This window comes from Caenorhabditis elegans, chromosome III (assembly GCF_000002985.6).
Source record: "Caenorhabditis elegans chromosome III".
Classification (NCBI taxonomy): domain Eukaryota; kingdom Metazoa; phylum Nematoda; class Chromadorea; order Rhabditida; family Rhabditidae; genus Caenorhabditis; species Caenorhabditis elegans.
The window spans coordinates 7030473-7050669 of NC_003281.10; the positions used below are offsets into that span (position 1 = coordinate 7030473).

At 33.0% G+C, this 20197-nt stretch overlaps 1 protein-coding gene and 3 non-coding genes across 4 annotated transcripts; 1 reads left to right on the forward strand and 3 right to left on the reverse strand.

The window, feature by feature from the left end:
• Nucleotides 1-84: 84 nt before the first annotated feature.
• Nucleotides 85-156, reverse strand: F11H8.t1. The gene has a single exon. It is a non-coding gene; the product is annotated as a tRNA-Thr (tRNA).
• Nucleotides 157-1800: 1644 nt separating this feature from the next.
• On the forward strand, nucleotides 1801-1898 carry F11H8.8. Its single transcript, NR_052429.1, has one exon. It is a non-coding gene; the product is annotated as an Unclassified non-coding RNA F11H8.8 (non-coding RNA).
• Nucleotides 1899-2964: 1066 nt separating this feature from the next.
• Nucleotides 2965-3042, reverse strand: F11H8.9. Its single transcript, NR_052430.1, has one exon. It is a non-coding gene; the product is annotated as an Unclassified non-coding RNA F11H8.9 (non-coding RNA).
• A 1631-nt stretch (nucleotides 3043-4673) lies between these two features.
• R01H2.7 (Calsyntenin-1-like) lies at nucleotides 4674-15271 on the reverse strand. The gene is made up of 6 exons (NM_001027527.6): nucleotides 15148-15271; nucleotides 11756-11883; nucleotides 6402-6526; nucleotides 6199-6313; nucleotides 5736-5892; nucleotides 4674-5041 (listed from the first exon to the last, which is right to left on the reverse strand). The coding sequence occupies exons 1-6, from the start codon at nucleotides 15205-15207 to the stop codon at nucleotides 4979-4981; spliced, it is 648 nt and encodes a 215-aa protein (NP_001022698.3). The 5' UTR covers nucleotides 15208-15271; the 3' UTR covers nucleotides 4674-4978.
• Between the last annotated feature and the right edge of the window lie 4926 nt (nucleotides 15272-20197).

A 20197-nucleotide genomic window follows, 5' to 3' on the forward strand; every position in this document is an offset into this window, starting at 1 on the left:
TTTTCTGGATACGTTCTCAAAAAATATGTGATAATTCTACAGTAATCCGATGTTAAAGACTAAGATTTCTTCAAAAAAATTCGGTGCCTCATGCTGGAATCGAACCAGCGACCTTCTGTTTACTAGACAGACGCTCTGCCACTGAGCCAATGAGGCGGACAGAAAACCGGATAGTAAAGCCGTTGAGAAGAGAGAGAGAGAGAGATACGAGACAAAGATATCAAGGCAATTGGGTGGGTTTTTTAACACTGAAAATAAGACAATTGTTTGAAAACTGAAAATTTTGTTAGATAAACTTTCAGAAAGTAACATTTAACTTCAAGAGGAAAGATTTCTATGATCATTGGTAACTGATAAGCTAAAGAGCAAATAGCATAGTCACATAGACATTTAACAGAGAGAGAACACCTAGATATTTGGTAAACACCTAAAAGAAAAACTGTTTAAGTTGCGAGATGTGACATATGAGTTTAGAAACGCTAATTTAAAATTAGGCAATTGTGGGATACACCTAGAATAAGAATAATTTAAACAGATAGAAGTGACACCCTTTCAGTTAAGTCCAAATGGTATACAACCAAACTTTAAAACGAAACGAATTGCGCCAGACAAAACGAAATTCTTCCAATTGACTGACCGATGGAAACTTCTCTCTCTTCAACACAAAACATCTGTCCTCTCGTTCCAAATCGCTAGTGTTAACGGGCGTCAACTGGCCAGATTTGTTTTTTTTAAGGTTTCTGGATACATTTTTTTTTAAAATTATCTAGGATCACCTAGATATCTCTCTCTAGGATATCTAGGATAACGTCTCAACAATTTCCTAGGTTTAAAATAACCGTTGGTTCCGAAGAACTTATGGTACATCGTTAGGCATTTTAATAAGAACAAAATCTATCAAACAGCAATGGAAAAAGTCAAAGGCTCTCTCTCTCTACTGGAGCTTATTGAAAAAAAAACGAAATGAGTAAGATGCCAGATGACCCAATCAACCAACTGCCTGAGGAGAAAGGAAGAAAAAATGGGGAAGAGTATGACTAATAAGAACGGAAAATATTTATCAACATCTAACTAATTCTAAAAATACTAAAAATTCTAAAACTAAAATAGTACACTTTATATCACAAATTGATGAAGATACAGAAATTTAAAAAGCTTTTCAAGTGAGAAATATTCTGAACTACTTTACTACAGCTGGCTGATAACATTGATAAGATTGGAATGTCGCTAGTTCAAAAACATGTTTACATCAAATCGGTAATCATGAGGCTGAATTTGAGGTTCACTTTTTTTTTTGGTAGTTCACAGACAACTTCAAGTAAGTAAGTAAGTAAGTAAGAGAACAGCGGAAATGGTCAAAAATGAAAATGAACATTCTTTCTATTGGGCAATCAAAAAATTCCTGTGAGCCATTCGGACAAAACAAAAACTGAAGAAATAGGCGATTTCTCTACGAAAATGAGCCCCCAAGGACACATGCTCGTAGTACTAGAATAAGGAAAGTCACACGCAAAATAAGAAAGGAACTTTACTACAAGTAAAAAATAAAAATTAATTTACAAAAGGACCTTGAGATGCGAAGTACCACTAAATGAGTAAAAAGACGGGACTTTGGGTCTCGTTACCACTAGCACACTCCTGTTCGGACACAGTGCCTCACGGTCGCCGCCAAAATGTGGTATTCAAATGTCTTCAATGTGAATGGAAGGTGAGATGAATGAAAGAGTATTCCGATCAGTGGAGACGCAGAGAGTGCTTCCCCATGTTTGAGGGTGAGTAAGGGACAGACATCATTTGGCATGGTGCCAGATGTACTTGGTATTGCGGAAGAATGATGTGATCGATGGATTTGTGGCACGTAATAATATTAGCGATTGATAAAAATTGTAAGCTGTGTAAGAACAAAGTAACAACTGTTGTTTTCTACAAAAACCAATCCCATTAGCAACCGATTCTAACAATTATTCTACAGCAAGAGGACGAAACGGTTTAGCGGTTTCTAATAGTGATGTTTTCGAAGAAGACTTTCTTTTCGCTTTAAAATTCAGATAATAGGGGATATAAGGGTGTTTTATTTTGGATATTTTTAAAACAATAAATTTACATACCTTTTTGCCCAGAACTTTTCTATCCTTTTTCGAGGTGCCATTCCCAGAGCTGTTCGAAATGTTGGATGAACTTCCACCGACACCTTCCTTCTTGTCCAGTCCTATCATCTTTTTCATATTTCTGTGCGATGTCTTTCCAAGTTTGGATTTTCAGTCTGAAAAAAAGAAAGAATTGATTTTAAAAAATATGGATAATTGATAGGATAGAAATAGACGACTGAAAACCACAACTGAAATTGAAATTGAGAAACAAATCAGGCATTGGTCAAATTAGACTGATTTGATTTGGTAACAACGGGAACAACAACACGGAGATCGGTGGAATTTATAGAGGAATAGTGTTCCACTAGGGCACGAAAAAAGACTAATGATTTTGAATTTCCAGTAGGAATAGGGGGGGGGGGGGTCTCGACACGAAAATGTCAAAACTTGCAATGAAAACTAGTGAAATATACCTAGACAGCTCTTTAACACTATTTTAAAAATCAAAACAAACATAGTTTCCGCCTAGAAAAAAAGTTTTGTTTGTATTACCGTCCTACCAGCCATGCATAATTCACAAAACAATATGAAAATGATTAACTTTCTAGATTCAAAAAAAGACACGTACGGAGAAAAATACAAAAGTTTCAAAAGTTTGCATCTGATTTCCCTAATTCTTTAAGTGTTATAATCTCCAAAAACCCGACGAATGAAAACCACAACTGAAATTGGAATCTCGAATCATCGAGAAACCCAGAACAATAGTAGTAATCAGTGTGAAAAAAAAATCAGTAATTTTTACGACTACTATAACAATTCAGCACACCGTCTTTTCACAACAATGAAAACAATCGGGAGGCATAGCGTGGACGTCATGATGATACTATTTTGTGATTATAATAACACCTTTCCGCATAGTTGCGCGTTTCACGACGACAGCAAAACTTGCCTGTCTGCGATTGTTGAAAATTGTTTCACGGTAAGATTATGACAGACAGCTGGATGGGTCTCGTGACAGGATTTACATGAGTTTTTACTAGATATTGTTCAATTTTGTAAATTGCTTTTTAATCGTTTCTGATGTACATCAAAAAAGTGAATCTGACTGAATCATGGAAGAAATTTAAAGTTTTATATGAGTTGGAAACGACTTCATGAACCACCTTTAATTTATAAGTAATAACAGTTACTATTATATCGGAGATTCTCAATAGATGTTTTTATTGCCGGGGCACAATTTTTCTGAAAAAGAAAATTCAATATGCAAAAAATCTCTCTCAAAACACTATGGGGAACGAGAAAAATGTTTTGAAAACAGTTTTTCGAAGGAATAAAAAAACGAGAATCACGTTTCGAATAAATAGGAGAACCACGAGCCTCCATATTCAAAAGAAACAAAATTTGAGATGAAAAATTTTAGTGAATTTCTGGAAAAAACTGAGTAGGAAGAGAATTAGAGAAAATGAAAAACTGTCTGGCGGGTAACTTTGACGCCCAGGTGGCGTGGAAGGATGGGAATAAGAACAAAAATATTCATCCTGATGTTTCAATTCGGGCGTTTTTTGTTAAGATACACAATCTTAGTGAATTTCAGTGTTCTGAACAATTATTACTCATTGAATAAGAATTATTTTCTGTAAAAATACCCTAAATTCATGATAACTTCTAACAATACTCTAAACTCAAAAAAAACCGCCGAACTGTTACTTTGTAAACGAAAAATGTTTCCCGATTGGTTCGTACCTTGCGGACCAAGTGAATGGACAATAGATGACCTTTGAAACACTGAAGCACTTTCTATTCCATTCATTTCTCCTGTTTATGCAGATTCTTTTGTATCTTTTACCACAAAAAAGGAAAAAAAAGGGATGAGAATAATAACAGCGCGGAACTGTGATTTGAACGGAGTTTTGCATATTTTCCTATTCTGGAGGTGATAACATTACGAATACTAACAAACTGTATGAAATTTCGAAATATTCGAGGAAAACTTACGATATTTCAAGAAATTTTCACAGGAATAAAAACGAAAACGAGTTTAAAGTTTAAAAAAACAAAAAAACTCGGATCTGTGCGTTATTTCGTCAGTACACCACAGTTCACGCAAAGTTGCGTACATTTCAATTGGCGGTTTTTCAAAAATATTTTTCACATGAAAATGAGGAAAAAAGTACTGTAAACTGTTACAAACTTTTTCAAATATGAGATTTCAGATACAAAGTGCCGTACTATTCATTTATAAAGGCGTTAAAATGATTCATTGTGAAATTTGATACTGTATCTTCAAAAATGGCTCAAAGGGCAAGTGACTAAAAAACTTCTGTATCGAATTTCCAAATCCGAATGATTTCACGAAATCCACACACATTTCAGTGAATGCTTTGTTGAAAACGAAATTCCTTCTCCTGAAATTTCACTTTTCTCCGGCTTTTCCCGATATTACTCTGCGCCTCTTCCTCTCCAACACTATTTTCGAGTGGTATCTCACACATCCATTTGCCGAGATAAATATTAATAATATAAATTGTCACATTTGTATAATATCTGTATGCGTTTTGGAGAAATTTGTAAGAATTATAATCATCATCAATCATAATTTATCACTTTATTGATAAAAATCAAATAATTCTTCGGAGCAATCGTGCTCTATGGAGAAGTAATTTAAGCGTAAAGTGTACAACATTTGATAATAAGTTTGCTTTTTTCTTCCCAAAGAAGAAATATATTAAGAGTAAGCAAGCAATAACAATAAAAACTGCCCGTAATCATGAAAATCATTAAAAATCTGCTCGTACATTATTTTGATGCACGAATCACCGTTATTTTGGGGGAGAAGGAGAAACAACTTGGCCACTAGGAATGAAATATGTTAATTATCAATATTCAAATCACACCATTTTCGGTTCGACTTGAGGTTTGAACATGAAGGCGCACACCGAGTCCTTGTGAACCTGCAAAAACAATCGTTTGAAAATTCATTGAAAGATACCGTATTTCCTCTATTGGTAAGGCGCCTCCATTAGTTTTGCACCCCCTCCCTCTTTTTAGGAATTCAAAATTTGCATTATAAAATCGTTCTACAAATCAGGAAAATTCTTACAGACTTGGTATAAAAAGTCAAAATTGGCAAAATATGAGTACAACTCGGACAGTTTTTGCGTATCAGTCGTAAAATTCGTCCATTTTGGTTCAGGGGTTGTTATTGAAATTGATGATATTATGCCATAACTTAATGGAAAACATGAGAAAATGCCTGTCCGACAATTAGTTTTGCATCAAAATAGGTGTCCGAAAATTAGTTTTGCATGTCTTACTAATAGATCTCTATATAGAGGAAATACGGTATTTATAGTCAATATACAGTGTGCGTTTAGCCGCAAGTCTGGCACAAAGTTTTGCAAGGTAATTTTTAAAGTTAACAAATATTTCAAAAAACGTGCGACGCAGTTGCAAAAACTTCGTGTCAGGGTTGAGAGCTCTATTTTGGTTTTCAGTGCACATTTTCTCCAAGATAAAATAAAAATTGAACGTATTTTGTGCCTTTCTGCACATTCCGGAAACACGGTTGGTTTGAAGTTCAAATGTTCATAGTCTAAGAAGACAAAGGTTTTAGATAATATCTCAACGTTTTTGTTAAAAACCAACTTTCTGCTTTTTCCTTAACATTGATCTTGGATCATCATCGAATTGTTCAGGATTTCGTGGAGCTCGTAAGTCTCCACTTTCAGGTTTTCGTAATTTCTGTGGTTCCTCATCTTCAATGTAAATTGATGTATTCTGGGAATCACCAATATGTTCGTCTCTGAGAATTAACACGATTGAAAAATTAAGGAAATCTATTTTTTGAAAACTTATTTTCAGCAACTACTGTGGAATTTCTATCAAATAATTTTAAGATATTAGAGTAAAAACAAATTTTAAATGAAAATGCGAGGAAAAATATGGGCAGGCACCATAATCAGAAATTAATTTTGAGTGAACTAGACAAAATAAATCAGTGAAAATTGATCAAAAATGTGGAAAAACCTGCCCCCAGGCCCCGCCCCTATCTTGGCTTTATTGCATTTCGCACCTTCTAGAATGATTTCATCATTGATTCTATACTTACTCAATTTCACTTGAATCCAATGGTTCAGGCGCTCCATTGAAACAACCCTCTTCCGCTTGAATCTCATAAACTCTCTTCGAATGCATCACCACATTGTTGTATGGGTTATTGGATCCTGTAGAAAAGAAATATGTGAAAAGAAATATGATAATGAAATATATATTCTGGTTTTTAGTTTTTTTGTTAAAAAAATAAAAACTTACGAAGCATATCTTTAGAGTCATCTCTTGCCAATGCTTTATGCATAAATCTCATCATAAGATAGCATCCAAAAAATATAACAACAACAGCTGTTAGAACGATGCAGAGGATGATCAGGCCGGTTAAACTGGAAAAAATAAATTAGTTTAGAACGTTGAGAAATGAGTTTTTTGGGAACATGTAGTTGTTTTGTTCAATTTGAACATGCTTTTCCCTTTCAGTCATACCATATATTTTTGAATGCTGGCTGCAATACATCAGATCTTACGCGCAAATTTGATGGGAATTGTTGTTTAATTTTAACAATTGTGCAATATCATATACTACTTTAAAGTATTATGTTTCAATGTTCAGACCTGAACAATTCATCAAATCTCCATGTTGGTGGAGCCGACGGCGGTGCTGTTTTTGACACGTACAGCATTTTAGAAAATATAGAATTTCAGAAATAAAAGCTGGGTTTCAGAAAATATTCTACCAAAAAACTCTCTTCCGAAACGAAAAGAAATTTTCGTTAGAGTGTAGGCGGAGACATTCTGGCACTCCACGAACCACAAATCAAATTTCGGAAGTGGAACAACTTTTTGTGTGGTTCAAGTGATATTTTTGAAGAAGTTAGAGTTTGTCACACAAGAAACTCTACAAATTTGGAAGATCACAGTTTATTTGGAATCGAATTAAATAAACTTTGAGCCTAAAATATTTGGAATGAAAGCTCACTCTTTGACTAGCTTTTTTCCCAAAGTAAAACTTCAAAAACTGTTTCAAGAGTAGCTTTAAAAAACCAAAAATTGTTTTTTGAAAACCTGATAAAACAGGTGCTGGTATGTAGAGTCGGGCGAGAAGCGCCCCAGGCTCGCCTTGACCAGTTGGATTGTCAATTAATAAAAAAGTTTCTTTGTAATTTCAAAATTGTTATCTCCAAAAAATTCATCACTGTGCATTGCTTACATCATCTTTAAATCTGGATTTGACACTTTTTGTGTGATTCATCTTTCAGCGTTCCTTAACCAATGTTCTAACTATTCGTGATTCTTCAGATCCTTTCAAATCTCAGAAATAGTGAATGACGTTCAAGATTAGTCTTTTCTATTTTTTCCTGTACAATACGAAATTGATCTAGTTGACATTTAAGCTTTCAATACGTATCAATATCTGATAGTACACACGCCTTCGCAAAGCACTCAAAACTATGGAACGACTAGATATAAAACATCAGCTTTGGAGCATGTAATCCTTTTATCATGTTAGACTGATTATTTTTAGGATGGATGAAGTCGAAGATCGGAGATGGAAGAAATAAAATTGTAGATATTAGTTTATTTATCCTTATTTTATCAATTTGAAACAGAATGGTTATCAAAAAAGTATTTGCAAGTAGAGCTTAAGTTATTCGAAGCAATTGCTTAACAGACTAGGAACGCAAGCGACAGTCCCGAAGATGTTGATTGCCGTTCACCCTTGGTTATTCCTGGAGCTATACATATTTCCCAGCTAAATTTCAACTGCCTTTTTTAGACCCATCAATTTCCGCCACATTTCCGCTACACTGAAGTCCTCGAACACACAATTTGCACGTTTTTCAACAACTTCCTCGTTTGATTCAATCTTACCTGACTGGCAAATAGTCCTCAAAAACCCAGTGTTCTTGGTCGATTTTGAAGGATTTCATTTGATTTTCACGCTAGAATATAATGAGAGTATTTTTGAAGAATGAGATCAAAGGAAGAACGATTGATACAAGTAGAATGGAATGATGATGAGAGAAAATTAAATGGAAAAGAAAAAGAAAAAGAACGGGATTTTTTGAAGAACTTTGCAGTGTCATAAGATGTGTTCTTAATAGGTTGATTCGATCAGAAAACATATTTTAGGACGTTTTAGGGTCATTTTATGTTTTGAAAATACTAGTTAAAAATATCTTGTGATAATTTAGTATTTTGATAGAATACATACTGTACTGTAATTGTGTGTTTTCATCTCGGTTTCAGTCTGGTAAGGAAAAAATGCAATTGCAAAAGTATGTACCAAGAGTGTAATTTAAACTGTATTTAAGTCAATATTTTTGTTAGGAATGAAAATTAAGTAGTCTGATCTAAAATTAAAATGATGTTTTCTCCCATACAGCTAATGAAGATCGTGGAAATTTGGACGAATAAAGCAACATGTCTACTTTCTGGCGCGAAATTAGCAACAGCAGTTTCTACTAGATAACTAGAAATTACTTGGAAATTGGTCAATCTCACAATGCTTAAATTCTATTGAAAACCCTATATTTCAAAATATCTATGACGGATTTAAATACTGTTCAAAGTTCAATTAACACACACTGAAAGCTTGATATTTAAGATCTCTGAAATTTTCGTGGCCACGCGTTTCTGTTCGCTCTTTATCTGAAATTTTGATATCAAAATAGTTTTTGTGCACAATCAGAGATTACAGAAAACTAATCCATAAAAATCCAATAGCTGGAGAAACTAGGTTCAAACTGGTTTCATCTTTGATTTTTTGGTTTTACTTTTCACATTGGAGATATATTTGGACGCAATTTTTTAAAGTTCAAATTTTTTCTCATCATCAATCAATACTACAATTAAAGAATTTTCAGCGAAAAAAAAGTATATAGGATATCTTACATAAGACTTTTCGACCATACGTATCATCAAAGTTAAATTCTTGAAATCAGGTAGCTGGTCGGAAAATAATGCAGGAGAATGATGCGAATAAGAATTAGAAACAAGAATTGTGAATAAATTCGAGAGCAACGCGAATAACAAATGTTTCTCTTTCGGAATACGCACAAAAAGTATGGGCTCCTTCTGGCTCTATGGTTACAGAATAAATCCCGCCGCGGTTCACAATGAAAAAATAAACGAAAAGGAGATTAGTGGTGAGGGGAATGTTTGAATTTGATGCATATGTGGTGAGATGCGCGAGAGGAGATGCTAATCCGAATATAAGCTCATGGATTTTCAGATATTCCAGTTTTCAGACGATGATAATGTTAGATAAATATCATCAGAGAATTTGACAGCTTGTGAAAAAACAAGAAATGCGTAGCAACCTTTTCCGGAATTGTGACTTCACTTTACTAAAATTGCCGTATATTTCATTTCATTTTAAAGGCATATGTATTTTTCAATTGGTCTCGCGACGATTATCCATTTATGCTGATTTCTATCCCTGAGAAAGCATGAAGCCTTCCGAACATCCTTACGAAGCGATAATTTGTACGCTTTTCTTGTTTTGGATTTCAGGATGACTGTGAATTAATTTTTAAAAAAAGTCTGCTACACATCACATTGCATTTTCAGTTAAAAATTAGAAATCTCTGAAAATACTTGGAGAAAACGAGGATAATTATCTTAAGTTTTTCTAAGCGCAATGAACGTAGACAAAAAAAACTCAGAGAAGCTATTCTAAAATTCGTTAGAAAAGGAACAAACAGTGGAAATTAATAATGAACTATCAGATATCGAATAGGTACATCTAATCGGATTCCGTAAATTCTTAATAAGTTATTGAGACAATGAGTCATTTCAATGAGTTAAATGAAAATGTTAATAGAGTTCAGTTTTAGCTTTTTGGAAAAAAAATAGAAGTCATTCTTTCAAAATGTGATTTTTCGTAGGGTATCCTACTACTAGGTGGTTTCGTAGTCTGTGGGAAAACGAAACGAAATGATTTGTGGTTTTTAGATTTCAAAAATAATATTTTAATCTCATTTTATGTAAGCAAAAATCTTGATAATCACATTTTTATGAAATTCGAGCTACAAATTTATATTTTTTATGAAATCCCGACTTTGATAGATACTCAATTATTTTTTCTAGGTATGCAATGGTGGGATGGCCAAGATCGCCCGCCTTCTTCGTGTTTATACCTTTTAAAATAAGAAAGATACAAGACGGGTGAGAAAAGCGTAGAAAATGCGTCCCTGTCACGCCTTTTTGGAATACGAAAAAGGGAAATTTTGAATGAAATCGTTAACCACAATTCCAGATTTTTTTCTCTGCCTGATTTATAGTTAAATATAAAAAGTAAATGTTAGAACGAGTTATTATGAGACTGTGACCAAAACTCAAAAGCTTTCAATGTTTTTTCAACTAGAAAAACTCAATTATGGTCCGAAACAGGCGGTGCCTGGGTTCACAAGGGTCATAACTTTTTGACCTAGTTTTTAACGAAATTATGGGAAGACTATGTGAGTTCAACTGGTCAAATGTACGACCTTTTCAAAAATTGAAAGATCTGATCAGTTTTTGAAATACCTTTCAACAAAATTAAAGTAGAACGAGGAGGCGGGGAGAGGTGCCTTACCACGCTTCCTGTGGCTGGATCGTTCGCAGTTGAATTTTTTTAAACCAGATATAAACCTTATATATAAGAGCCTAGATATATAATGAGAAGGATAGGTTTATAGGTCAACACAAAAAGTGAATTATTAGTAGACTCCAAGTCTATTTAGAAATTACAGATGTAACATGATCATTGTAAGTGCATGCGGATGCACCTGAAAAGAGCCGAAGCTCTCAAGATTCATGAACATAGATCAAGAAAGCATAAGAGAAAGACTAAATGTTGTTAGTGCTCCTCCCTCCTCCTCTCTGCTCCATCTTTTTTACATTTTTTTTCCTGAAAAAATGCCAGAGCACATTGGGGGAAAATAGAAACTCAGTGAGGCGTTTTAAAATTAGAAGAGAGAGGAAACCTTTCGGATGGAAAAGGAGGTGGAGACGGACAACTCAATTGTTTCCCTCATTTTCTTTCATTTCTAACTTATTTCCCATTCAAACAACCAACAAGTGGGACCACCAAAGAGAGTTTGGAACTGAACTTTTAGAATAATTTAAACTACTTTGAGCTGAATGATCTGTGGCATGAAGTGGAAAAGTGTGAAAGGAAATTCTTGCTAATCTCGCAAGAAAAACTACAATTTCCTGTAGAAACTAATCCGAAATGCTTTCTGATGGCTTTATAGCAGCTCATTTTGAACAAAAATATCAACAAAATGTATCTTTTGGGAGAACTCAAAAAAAAACGAGCGGAACTTTTTTGGAATGTTACAAGCATGTACTGGGAAGTATAGTTTATATAATTACAATTGTTAAATCGTGATATAATAACCAAAAATTTCAGAATATTGAAACAATGTATGTAGTCATTTGTTGAAAATCTTTTTTTTAATTCGGCCATTGGGAGCTATCAAGAACATGCTTCTTTGGAAATAAACCCTAGAAAACATTTTTCTTCTATTTCTATTTATAAAATTGAGATGATATTTCTGATGTTTCAATTCCCATTTTCCCGAAACATTATCAATCCTTGAAAGCGGAAATAAAATATAAAAACCAACTTGGTTCCCAGGACGAATGACTGTTTTTTTCCGAAAAAATCGGCAAGAAATGATCGATCGCCGTTTGATTCATCGGACGAGAACACGATTTCACCAGGACTCAAATCATCTGGATCCAGCATTGTCATCTGAAAATTAAAAATTTAGGGACTCTTATTTAAATTAGATAATATGTTTTCATAAATTTTATTTTAACAAAAACCTCTGGAATTTTCAAAATCTATCTCTGAAAAATAGAAAAAAACTGGCTTTAAACATTTTATTGTTTACATTTTATTTTTTTTTTTTTGTATTTTCGTCATTATCAGGAGGGAACCAAATTCATTTTTTTACACATGTGTCACTTTCTTGGAAATCCCAAAAATTGTACTGAAAAAAACTGGAAAAACACCAATTAAAAAGTGCGGAAATGTTCCCAGTTCACTGTAATTGCTAGGAAATAAAAATTATATTGTTTTTCAAAACTCCCAAATTATTGAGTAATTGAGTTTTGAAAATTTTAAAGTAAGAGTTTTGTAAAAGATGGAAAATGCTTAAAAACATTCAGTAGGTATGATTTTAAAAAGCGTTCCGCTGAAAGTTTTGTTATTTAAGAGGGAAAATAGTCAGCTTTAAGAAGTCAAAAGTGCCGGAAAGTGGCCGAATTTGAATTACCGTCAAAATTTTGTTCCTGTCTTGTGCATGTAAACATGTACTTTTTCACCGTTTCCTCCAGTTTCAAATATATTTGCAATTCAAACAAAAATACTTGTTTTGTGGAAAAAACATCTTGAAAATTAAACGCTCAAGCGGAAATTGAAAATTCGGAGAATTCTGTAGCTTAAGCTTAAATTGGTATTAAATATTTCTTCACTTATGATATTCCATCTTCAAAAAGATTTTTCTAAATTATTGGGGGTTTCTTGAAATTCTTTAAAATATTCTGACATCACTTCTCTCTGCTCTCATTATTGGCTCATGTCTTTAAAAAACATGCGGAGTATTTTTTGTATTTCGGAAATGAGTCAAATTTCCGATTTTTTTCACCACATCATGAGCATTTTTCAACTTTTATTCCAAAATAGTCACATTTCTGGAAAATTCTAAAAGGACAATTTTCAGGTGGTCTTTCAACATGATCGGGCCTAATTTTGAAGACAAGGAAGATTGTCGGAAGTAAAAAAAGGAAAAGGAAAAAAACAATATAAATATTGCCTAGGAACACCCGCATTTGGATGTTCTCATATGATTGTGGCTTCGTGACGTTTGATGGCAGTGAGCACTTATGAATGACGTATGGGATTTTGGCACAATTTTTGCTCTTTTTATGTTCGAATGGTCGTATGATTTTGCAAATGAGTTATGAATGGGTGGAACAATTACTTTTAGAAAAATTGTTTGCTTTTTAATACTTTTGGCTTTAAAAAACTATGGCCTGCAAAATATCAGAAACATCAAAGTTTAGGGTTTCTTGTTTAACTTTGGTACATAAATCTTAAGCTGACGAAGCATGAACAACTTTTGCTTTAAGCTGCCATGTTTGAGCCATTTTTTTCATGAAAAAAGGTTACTGAATTTTTTATTTATCTCGGAATATTGAGAACTAAATGTCATACAGATAATGTAAAAATCAACCAGGTACTTTCTGAATTTTTTCAGTGAGAGCTATTCTAAAAAATCGTAGACAACACATTTTGGATAAGCTTGTGAAACTCAAAACTACAATCAAAGAATGGTCAGAATATTCTCTCACACATTCAATTAGAGACCACTTCAACTGTGAACATGGTTTTCTATTCTTTCAATGCTCACTTCATTTTAAGCCACTTGAAATATTTCTTAAAGAACGGCATGTAAACAGACTGAAGACGTGACGAGGAAATATAATAACGAGGTATTTCTACTAAATGGCTGCAAAAAAGAAAAGAAAAAAGTGACAGAGAGATGTTGAAACAAAGAAATAACAACTATTGTTTTCAGAGTATTCAATAGAATCAAAAATTATTATCTGTTACAAACGTTGGATATATTAGAAAATATTAGAAGAAAACAATTTGAAAATGCAAATTTATGACATAAATTGCATATGGTATGAAAAAAAGTTACTTTACCAAAAAATGTGAAATTTGAATTTCATTCAAAGTTTCGAAATTTTTAGGAGATTTCAAAATGAGGCAGAACAATTTTTAAAAAGTACCATGAACAAACATTAATTAATTATTTTGTATCATACCAATATCAATCAGTCGTTTCCCAGAATATCAAATATGAAGCCTAAAAATGTTTTGTCTTATTCTTATCTCTCGCAATCTCATTAGAACTACATAGAATCAAAGAGTTCTAGATCTAATAAGTGTGTTATTTGTGTAGCTAAGGAATCGACACATGACGTTATATATTTTCAATGTTAAAACGGAAATGTAGCATTTCAGAACTTCACTGACTTCACTGAAGAGTTCATACTATCAGTGATAAATGCAACGCACTAGAGTTATTGGGCCCAATTCTGGGAGAATTCTTAGAAATAAATAAGAGATATACATATGTGACAAAGAAAAAGGACAGCAAAGAGTTCAAAGGAATAAGTGAGCTGAAAAGCAACAACAGTTATGTTAAACCTACTTCATACTCATAAAAATCAGAATAATCGTGTGGGATAGCAGCTAACCGTCGTCGTGTTCGATTCATTCGGGGTAGCGGCAAAATCATTTTATGATGCGGTGCAAAATTTAGACGGCAAAATATATTCTTAAATGTCTTTTTTTCTAGAAAACCGATTTCCAGAAAAAAGTATTTGGTGAGTAACTGAACATATGCCTACTTCTCCGGAAGTCACAGGAAAGGAAGTGAAGACGGAGTGAAAGAGCATAAGCAAAAAAAGAACGAAAACTAATTTAGTGGGGCACTACATGACAACTTGACAAGAAGAATTTGAACGAGAAATTTGGAAAAAAAAACGAGAAGAAAATAAGTGATTATCAATGAAGAGTAAGAGTGACGAATGTTTTTTTTTTCATTTGATTGATACTACTACTCCTGCAGTGAAAGTCTGAAAATAAGAGCAAAAGAGCAAAATATTTGCTCAATGCGGGGAGAAGCAAGTTTCAGAATTCACTTTCAAGAGACCAGTAATGTTCTAATATAATATTGTAAAACGAATATGGAAATGTTTTGAAAATGTTTTAATGAGATGTTTTACCTAACTCACAAAAATATCCGGAATATAGTGTGAAAGCGACTTCAAGAAAAGCTTCTCAAAATTTTTTTTATTGAATTTCAGAATTTTTCATGATAAAAGGTGTATGATCCAATTTTCTGGGGAGCCTCTTTTCTGAAATCTCATCCATAGAAAATTATGAGCTTTTGAATAAAACGGTTACGATTTTCCTTTTGAAAAAATTCTTGTCACCAACCTCATTCTCTATGCTTTCTTCTTCTTTCCAGACAGGCATTAATAAGAAAAATTCTCTCATTTTACAATAATATATGCTATCAGAAAAAACTTATAGAACTGTTCTATGAAAGTTTAGAATACTTTTTTACATAAACGATGCGCCCGAACAGTTTCATCTGTCAAACGATTTGCATGCATTTTAAATCGTTTTCTCTTTTTACTATTTGCTTATTTTGATTGATAACAACGTGATTTTATAGTGTACAGGCTTTCACATTGTCTATAATACTTTAAAACCTTACAATAGCTTGCAAAACAATATTTATTTATTTTTTTGTACAATTTTCCGAAAATTAAATGATTTTTTTAAACGTTTCATTCTCCATTACTTACTGCTTTTAACTTTGAATTTGAAAACAAACAGAGCATCTTCTAATGGTTTTACTTGGAATTTTAAAAAGTTTTGAAATTCCTTGAAATTCATATTGCACCTTCAGAAAATGGCGCGTCACTGTCCCACGGTAAATAATAGTTTGATAACGCTAATGTGAGAATGACGTCATTTGGATATTGACAACATTCAGGTAGCAAATATATGTATATTTGAGGTTTCAGAAACTTTGCAAAATTGTAATAGTTTTTTCAATAAAAATAGTTATTCACACTAACCTCTGAATAGTTCAAATGATTCGCTATTAAGTTTTTTTATGATTTCACAACTTAATTAAACCATAGAGCCAATCTAAAAACTAAGCACCCAGCTATTCAGCCAAAAATATTTTTTAAAGCTTTCAATTAATCAAAAGTAAACTCACCACCATCTTGCAAAGAATATAAATAAAAACGAATAAAGAAAAGAAAAGAGTATGAAAGAATGGAAAATTTCCTTCCTTTTGTCGAAATAACTTTTTCTTTTTTTCTTTCAGGGATATGTTGATCCTCCAAAAAGAGGAGAAAAAACAGCAAAAGATAATGAAAAATTCCTTCTGCTTTTTAGTAAATGAATGGAAAGGTAGAAAGAAAAATAAAGAAATTTGAGAAGTTTTCGAGTAAATTGAATGGAGCGAGAGAGAATAAATCAAGTTATGAGCAAAAATAGTGTGATTAGGTTACATGTGAAAATATAAAAGATTAGCAATAAAAATATCACGACATTGTGGTTTTTTTTAATTTCTGTTACAGAGCCTTTCAATGGAAAATCTACTATACATTTTTGAAGTATATAAGCCTGTTTTGTGGACCCTGAAATGCCTGTCTGCTTTGTGTGTTCAAAGGTTAAAAAGGTTTAGTCATATTTAGCTATAGCTAACGTTTCTGATGTTTGACACTAAAATGGTTCCTAAATTTTCGACAATTTTTTTTAGCTGAAAGCTGCATAACATAGATAAACTTTTTTTCAGAATTTTAATGTATCCAAAATGGAGTTTACGTAAACCATCAGGCATAAAGTAGGTCGCCTTCCAGATAAGTCGGCGTATTCATATTTACAGGGAAATCCTAAATTAGCGGATCCTAAACTTACCATTTCAATTAGAAAATAAAATTCAAAAAGAATTCACATGACTTTAGAACACCGAAAAAATGGAGAACATAGTTGATTTTGAGCGTCAAAACAAGTGACTAACGAGATATAAAGCTGGAATGAGGTCCTCTTAATTTTTCATGAGCTTATTTTGGCTTGGGAGTAAAAGTGCGGGGGTGTACAACCATTTTAATCATGTAGACAACATTTGAATGTTGATTAGGCATAGCCAAATTCGGAAACAAATAAAATAGCGGATAGCTTAAATTTCAAAAGGTTTTGATGTTTCGCAGATCTGGTCATGTGGCATTCCGTGAAATGATTCTAACCTACACTACTTCAGAAGTAATCATAATTAGAATTAGTTTTTGGCCCTAAAAAATCCACATTCAACAAAAGTATATTTTTAATTTGCCAATGAATAAAAACCAACCCAAATCTTGTCCATTTTGATCGTGTAGACAATATCAGCAGTATTGGCTGAATCGGAGGAAGTAGACCAGAAACGACGGAATTTTTGCATTATTCTCACAGTAGATAGTTATGAATGCGCGGTTCACACAATTCTTAAATTTCAACGGAACAAAATAGGGATACGCAAAAAGGCGGAGAGGTTGAGGAACAAGTTATTGAGGGAAACTATGATCAAAAATTGAAATTCTTAAATATTTATGCTGGTTCAGGCTGATCTTATTTCTATGAAAGGGACCGAAATTCGAACATTTTAAAGTTATTAAATTTTTTCTCCTTGCAGGTACCGAAACTGCAATCTCCAAGGCAAGCTACTAATACCTTCTAGGCTTGCAGGTAGTTTTGTCTGCGCGGAAATTATTCGTACTGCAAAAAATGGTCATGAATTTAGACCAAATATTTCAATCCTAAGAACAACTGCATCTGACTAATGTCATGAATTATTTCGATTAGAAAGCAAATGTTTGTAAATCAGGCGGAGGTTAATTTGCATGTCTAACTAACAACAAGTCGTATTGTTGACAAAAAATATTATTTGTTATCATGTTATTACAAAAAGGAAAAAAGCATACAGCCGCAAAGATTTTTGTGTACAGAATCTGTTTAACTTCTGGACTTCTGTAAAAATGTCGAAACATCTACTTGAAAATCTGCAAAAAAGCTAATTTTCCCAAGTGAGCTTTGAACTTTTAACACTATTTCAGCTATTTTTTAGAATATTATAGAGGGATTTGTGTACTTTTAAGTGTTTAAAAATTAAAAATTCAGGCGTCTGATATTTTTGGCACGGTGGAAAATGTTGGAGTAAATTTTATTAGAAATAAATGTCTCAAAAAACTACAACAGTAAACTGTCGCATATTCCTCCCTAGTTGTTTTCAGATTTTCTTCGAAATTTTTTAATTCTTAAAACGTGTGATCTTCTGGTCTCGTGGAAATGTTTTCCAAATAGTACTCTAAATCTCAACTGGAAAAAATAAAAATAAAATGGCCGTAGGCAAATTTCCAGTGTTCTTCTTACTTGAAAAATCAGAAAAGAGTGTGAAAAAAGAGGAAAAAACGAGGATTTTCTTCCTTATTCTCTCTCTTTCTTCTTTTTTTCTTCTTCATGGCCTACAACCTCCTCCTCCTACTATAATTATAAATTATTCGACACCCGAATAGCTAAAACCCTTTTTTTCAAAAAATTCTGGAACCAGGCAACACGTGATCGATGTCAAATGTTTCGGACCTTTTTTCAACGAAATCACGTTTACTCGGCTATCCAAGGTCAGGAGAGAAATGCAAAAATTTTGAAAAGTGGAGTTTCTTTGAATGAATAAATTCTAAAACTAAATTTGTGAAAAAGAACTCAAAATTGAGTTAGCTGCTGAGATGAAAAACATACAGAAGGTTGACTTCAAATTCAATTTTCAAAAAATTACGAATTTACCACTCAAACTGAAAGTTTTTTGACCGTGAGAATGTTTGGGGATTTTTCATCCCTGAAACTCTTTTTTCAAATATTTATATGATTTTCAAACTCTCTCATAAGATTGGTATTATTTTCAGAAAAAGCCTGAACACTTATCAAACAACTTATAGGCTATGTTATCCCGTGAAGGTTAACAGACAGATTACAAAAATGTGAAGCATTGAACCTCTAAAAAATTTAAACTCTAAAAAATCCGACTCGTAGATTTGTAGTGAGTAGTATATGAAGTCACACATCAGAGTCTAATGTTGAAGTACTAAAATAGTATAAGAATACAGTAATAGTAGTATCACGAGATGATTACTGTAGAGCATCTTAGTTGAGGTATTGTAGTGGTGCGGTAGGGAAAGGTAGCATGGATGAATTAACTCAAAGTTAAAGTTATACTTTTTCTGAAATTCAAAAACTCACCAAAACCAAAACCTTGAAATAATCTCCAATCTAACTGCGAATTTAGGAACACTGACACTCCAAAAAAGGGAAATAAAGCGTTTTCAACAAAATCCCAAAAATCCCCGAATTCAAGTAGACAAATGTGATTTTTGTGCAGTGTAAATCTGACCGGAAATCGTGCACACAAAATCCAATTATTTAGGAAGAGCAAGAGAAAGAAAATAACGAGTAGTTGAGCCTTTCCAATTTCCGATTTTTGACTTTTTTTATTAGGTGGTATAGAAAATTGAATGTTGGGAAGCAAATGAGCAGGAAGTAGAAGCAGAGCTCACGATTTAGTTCAGAGAATGTATTTCTTACTGTAGCGGACCAAAATAGTCGCATCAATTTAAGGATTCATGGAGATAATTAAAGCAAACAAAACAATACACGTAAATTTGCACATCGAGGTTTCAAAATTAATTGCAAAAAATATTTTGGTACTTGAAAGAACAGGAAAAAACACAACAGGAATTTGGAAAACTATTCCGAAAGTAGCCTGTTAGCCTACAATTTCAGTAGTCATAGATTTTGCAGAGCATCATCACAAATTTCAAATTTCACAAATTTCAAAACACATGCCTGCCTACAGCGGAAGTTCAACTTGAACTTCGGTGTACTTTCAGCTAAATATACTTGCTTGATCAAAATGTTTTCCATTTTTAATCAATTTCATATACATAGTTTGGCTTTCAAAATTCACAATGATTATAAAACTTTCAGAATATATTCCCAGAATTAAAATATTTAGAGATAAATAACTTTTAATCAAACATACCTTTCTATAAGGAATCGCAGCCGGCGGAATAGATTTAACTGGCAAAAATGGAGTTTTGAGTGGCGAACAACAAAAACTGAATACCATATTTGTATCTGACGAGTGCCACGAGAGTAGCCGTTAGTCTTTAATTTCAGATGGAATATAAGGAAAATAGAGAAAGAGACAATGAAAATTGAAAATGAAGAAGAAGCAAAAAGCGATGAAATGGGATTGACGGAAGAAAAAGAGAAGAAGAATGGGATGAAGAGAATAAATAAATGGGCTTTTTTTCTATGGGACCACGTTCCAAAAAGACAAAGAAGAAGCTAAGAAAAGTTAGATGAAACTAAATAAAAAACGGATTGTATGGATGACCAAAACTCTCGAGATTTTTGGTTGATATTTTCTGAA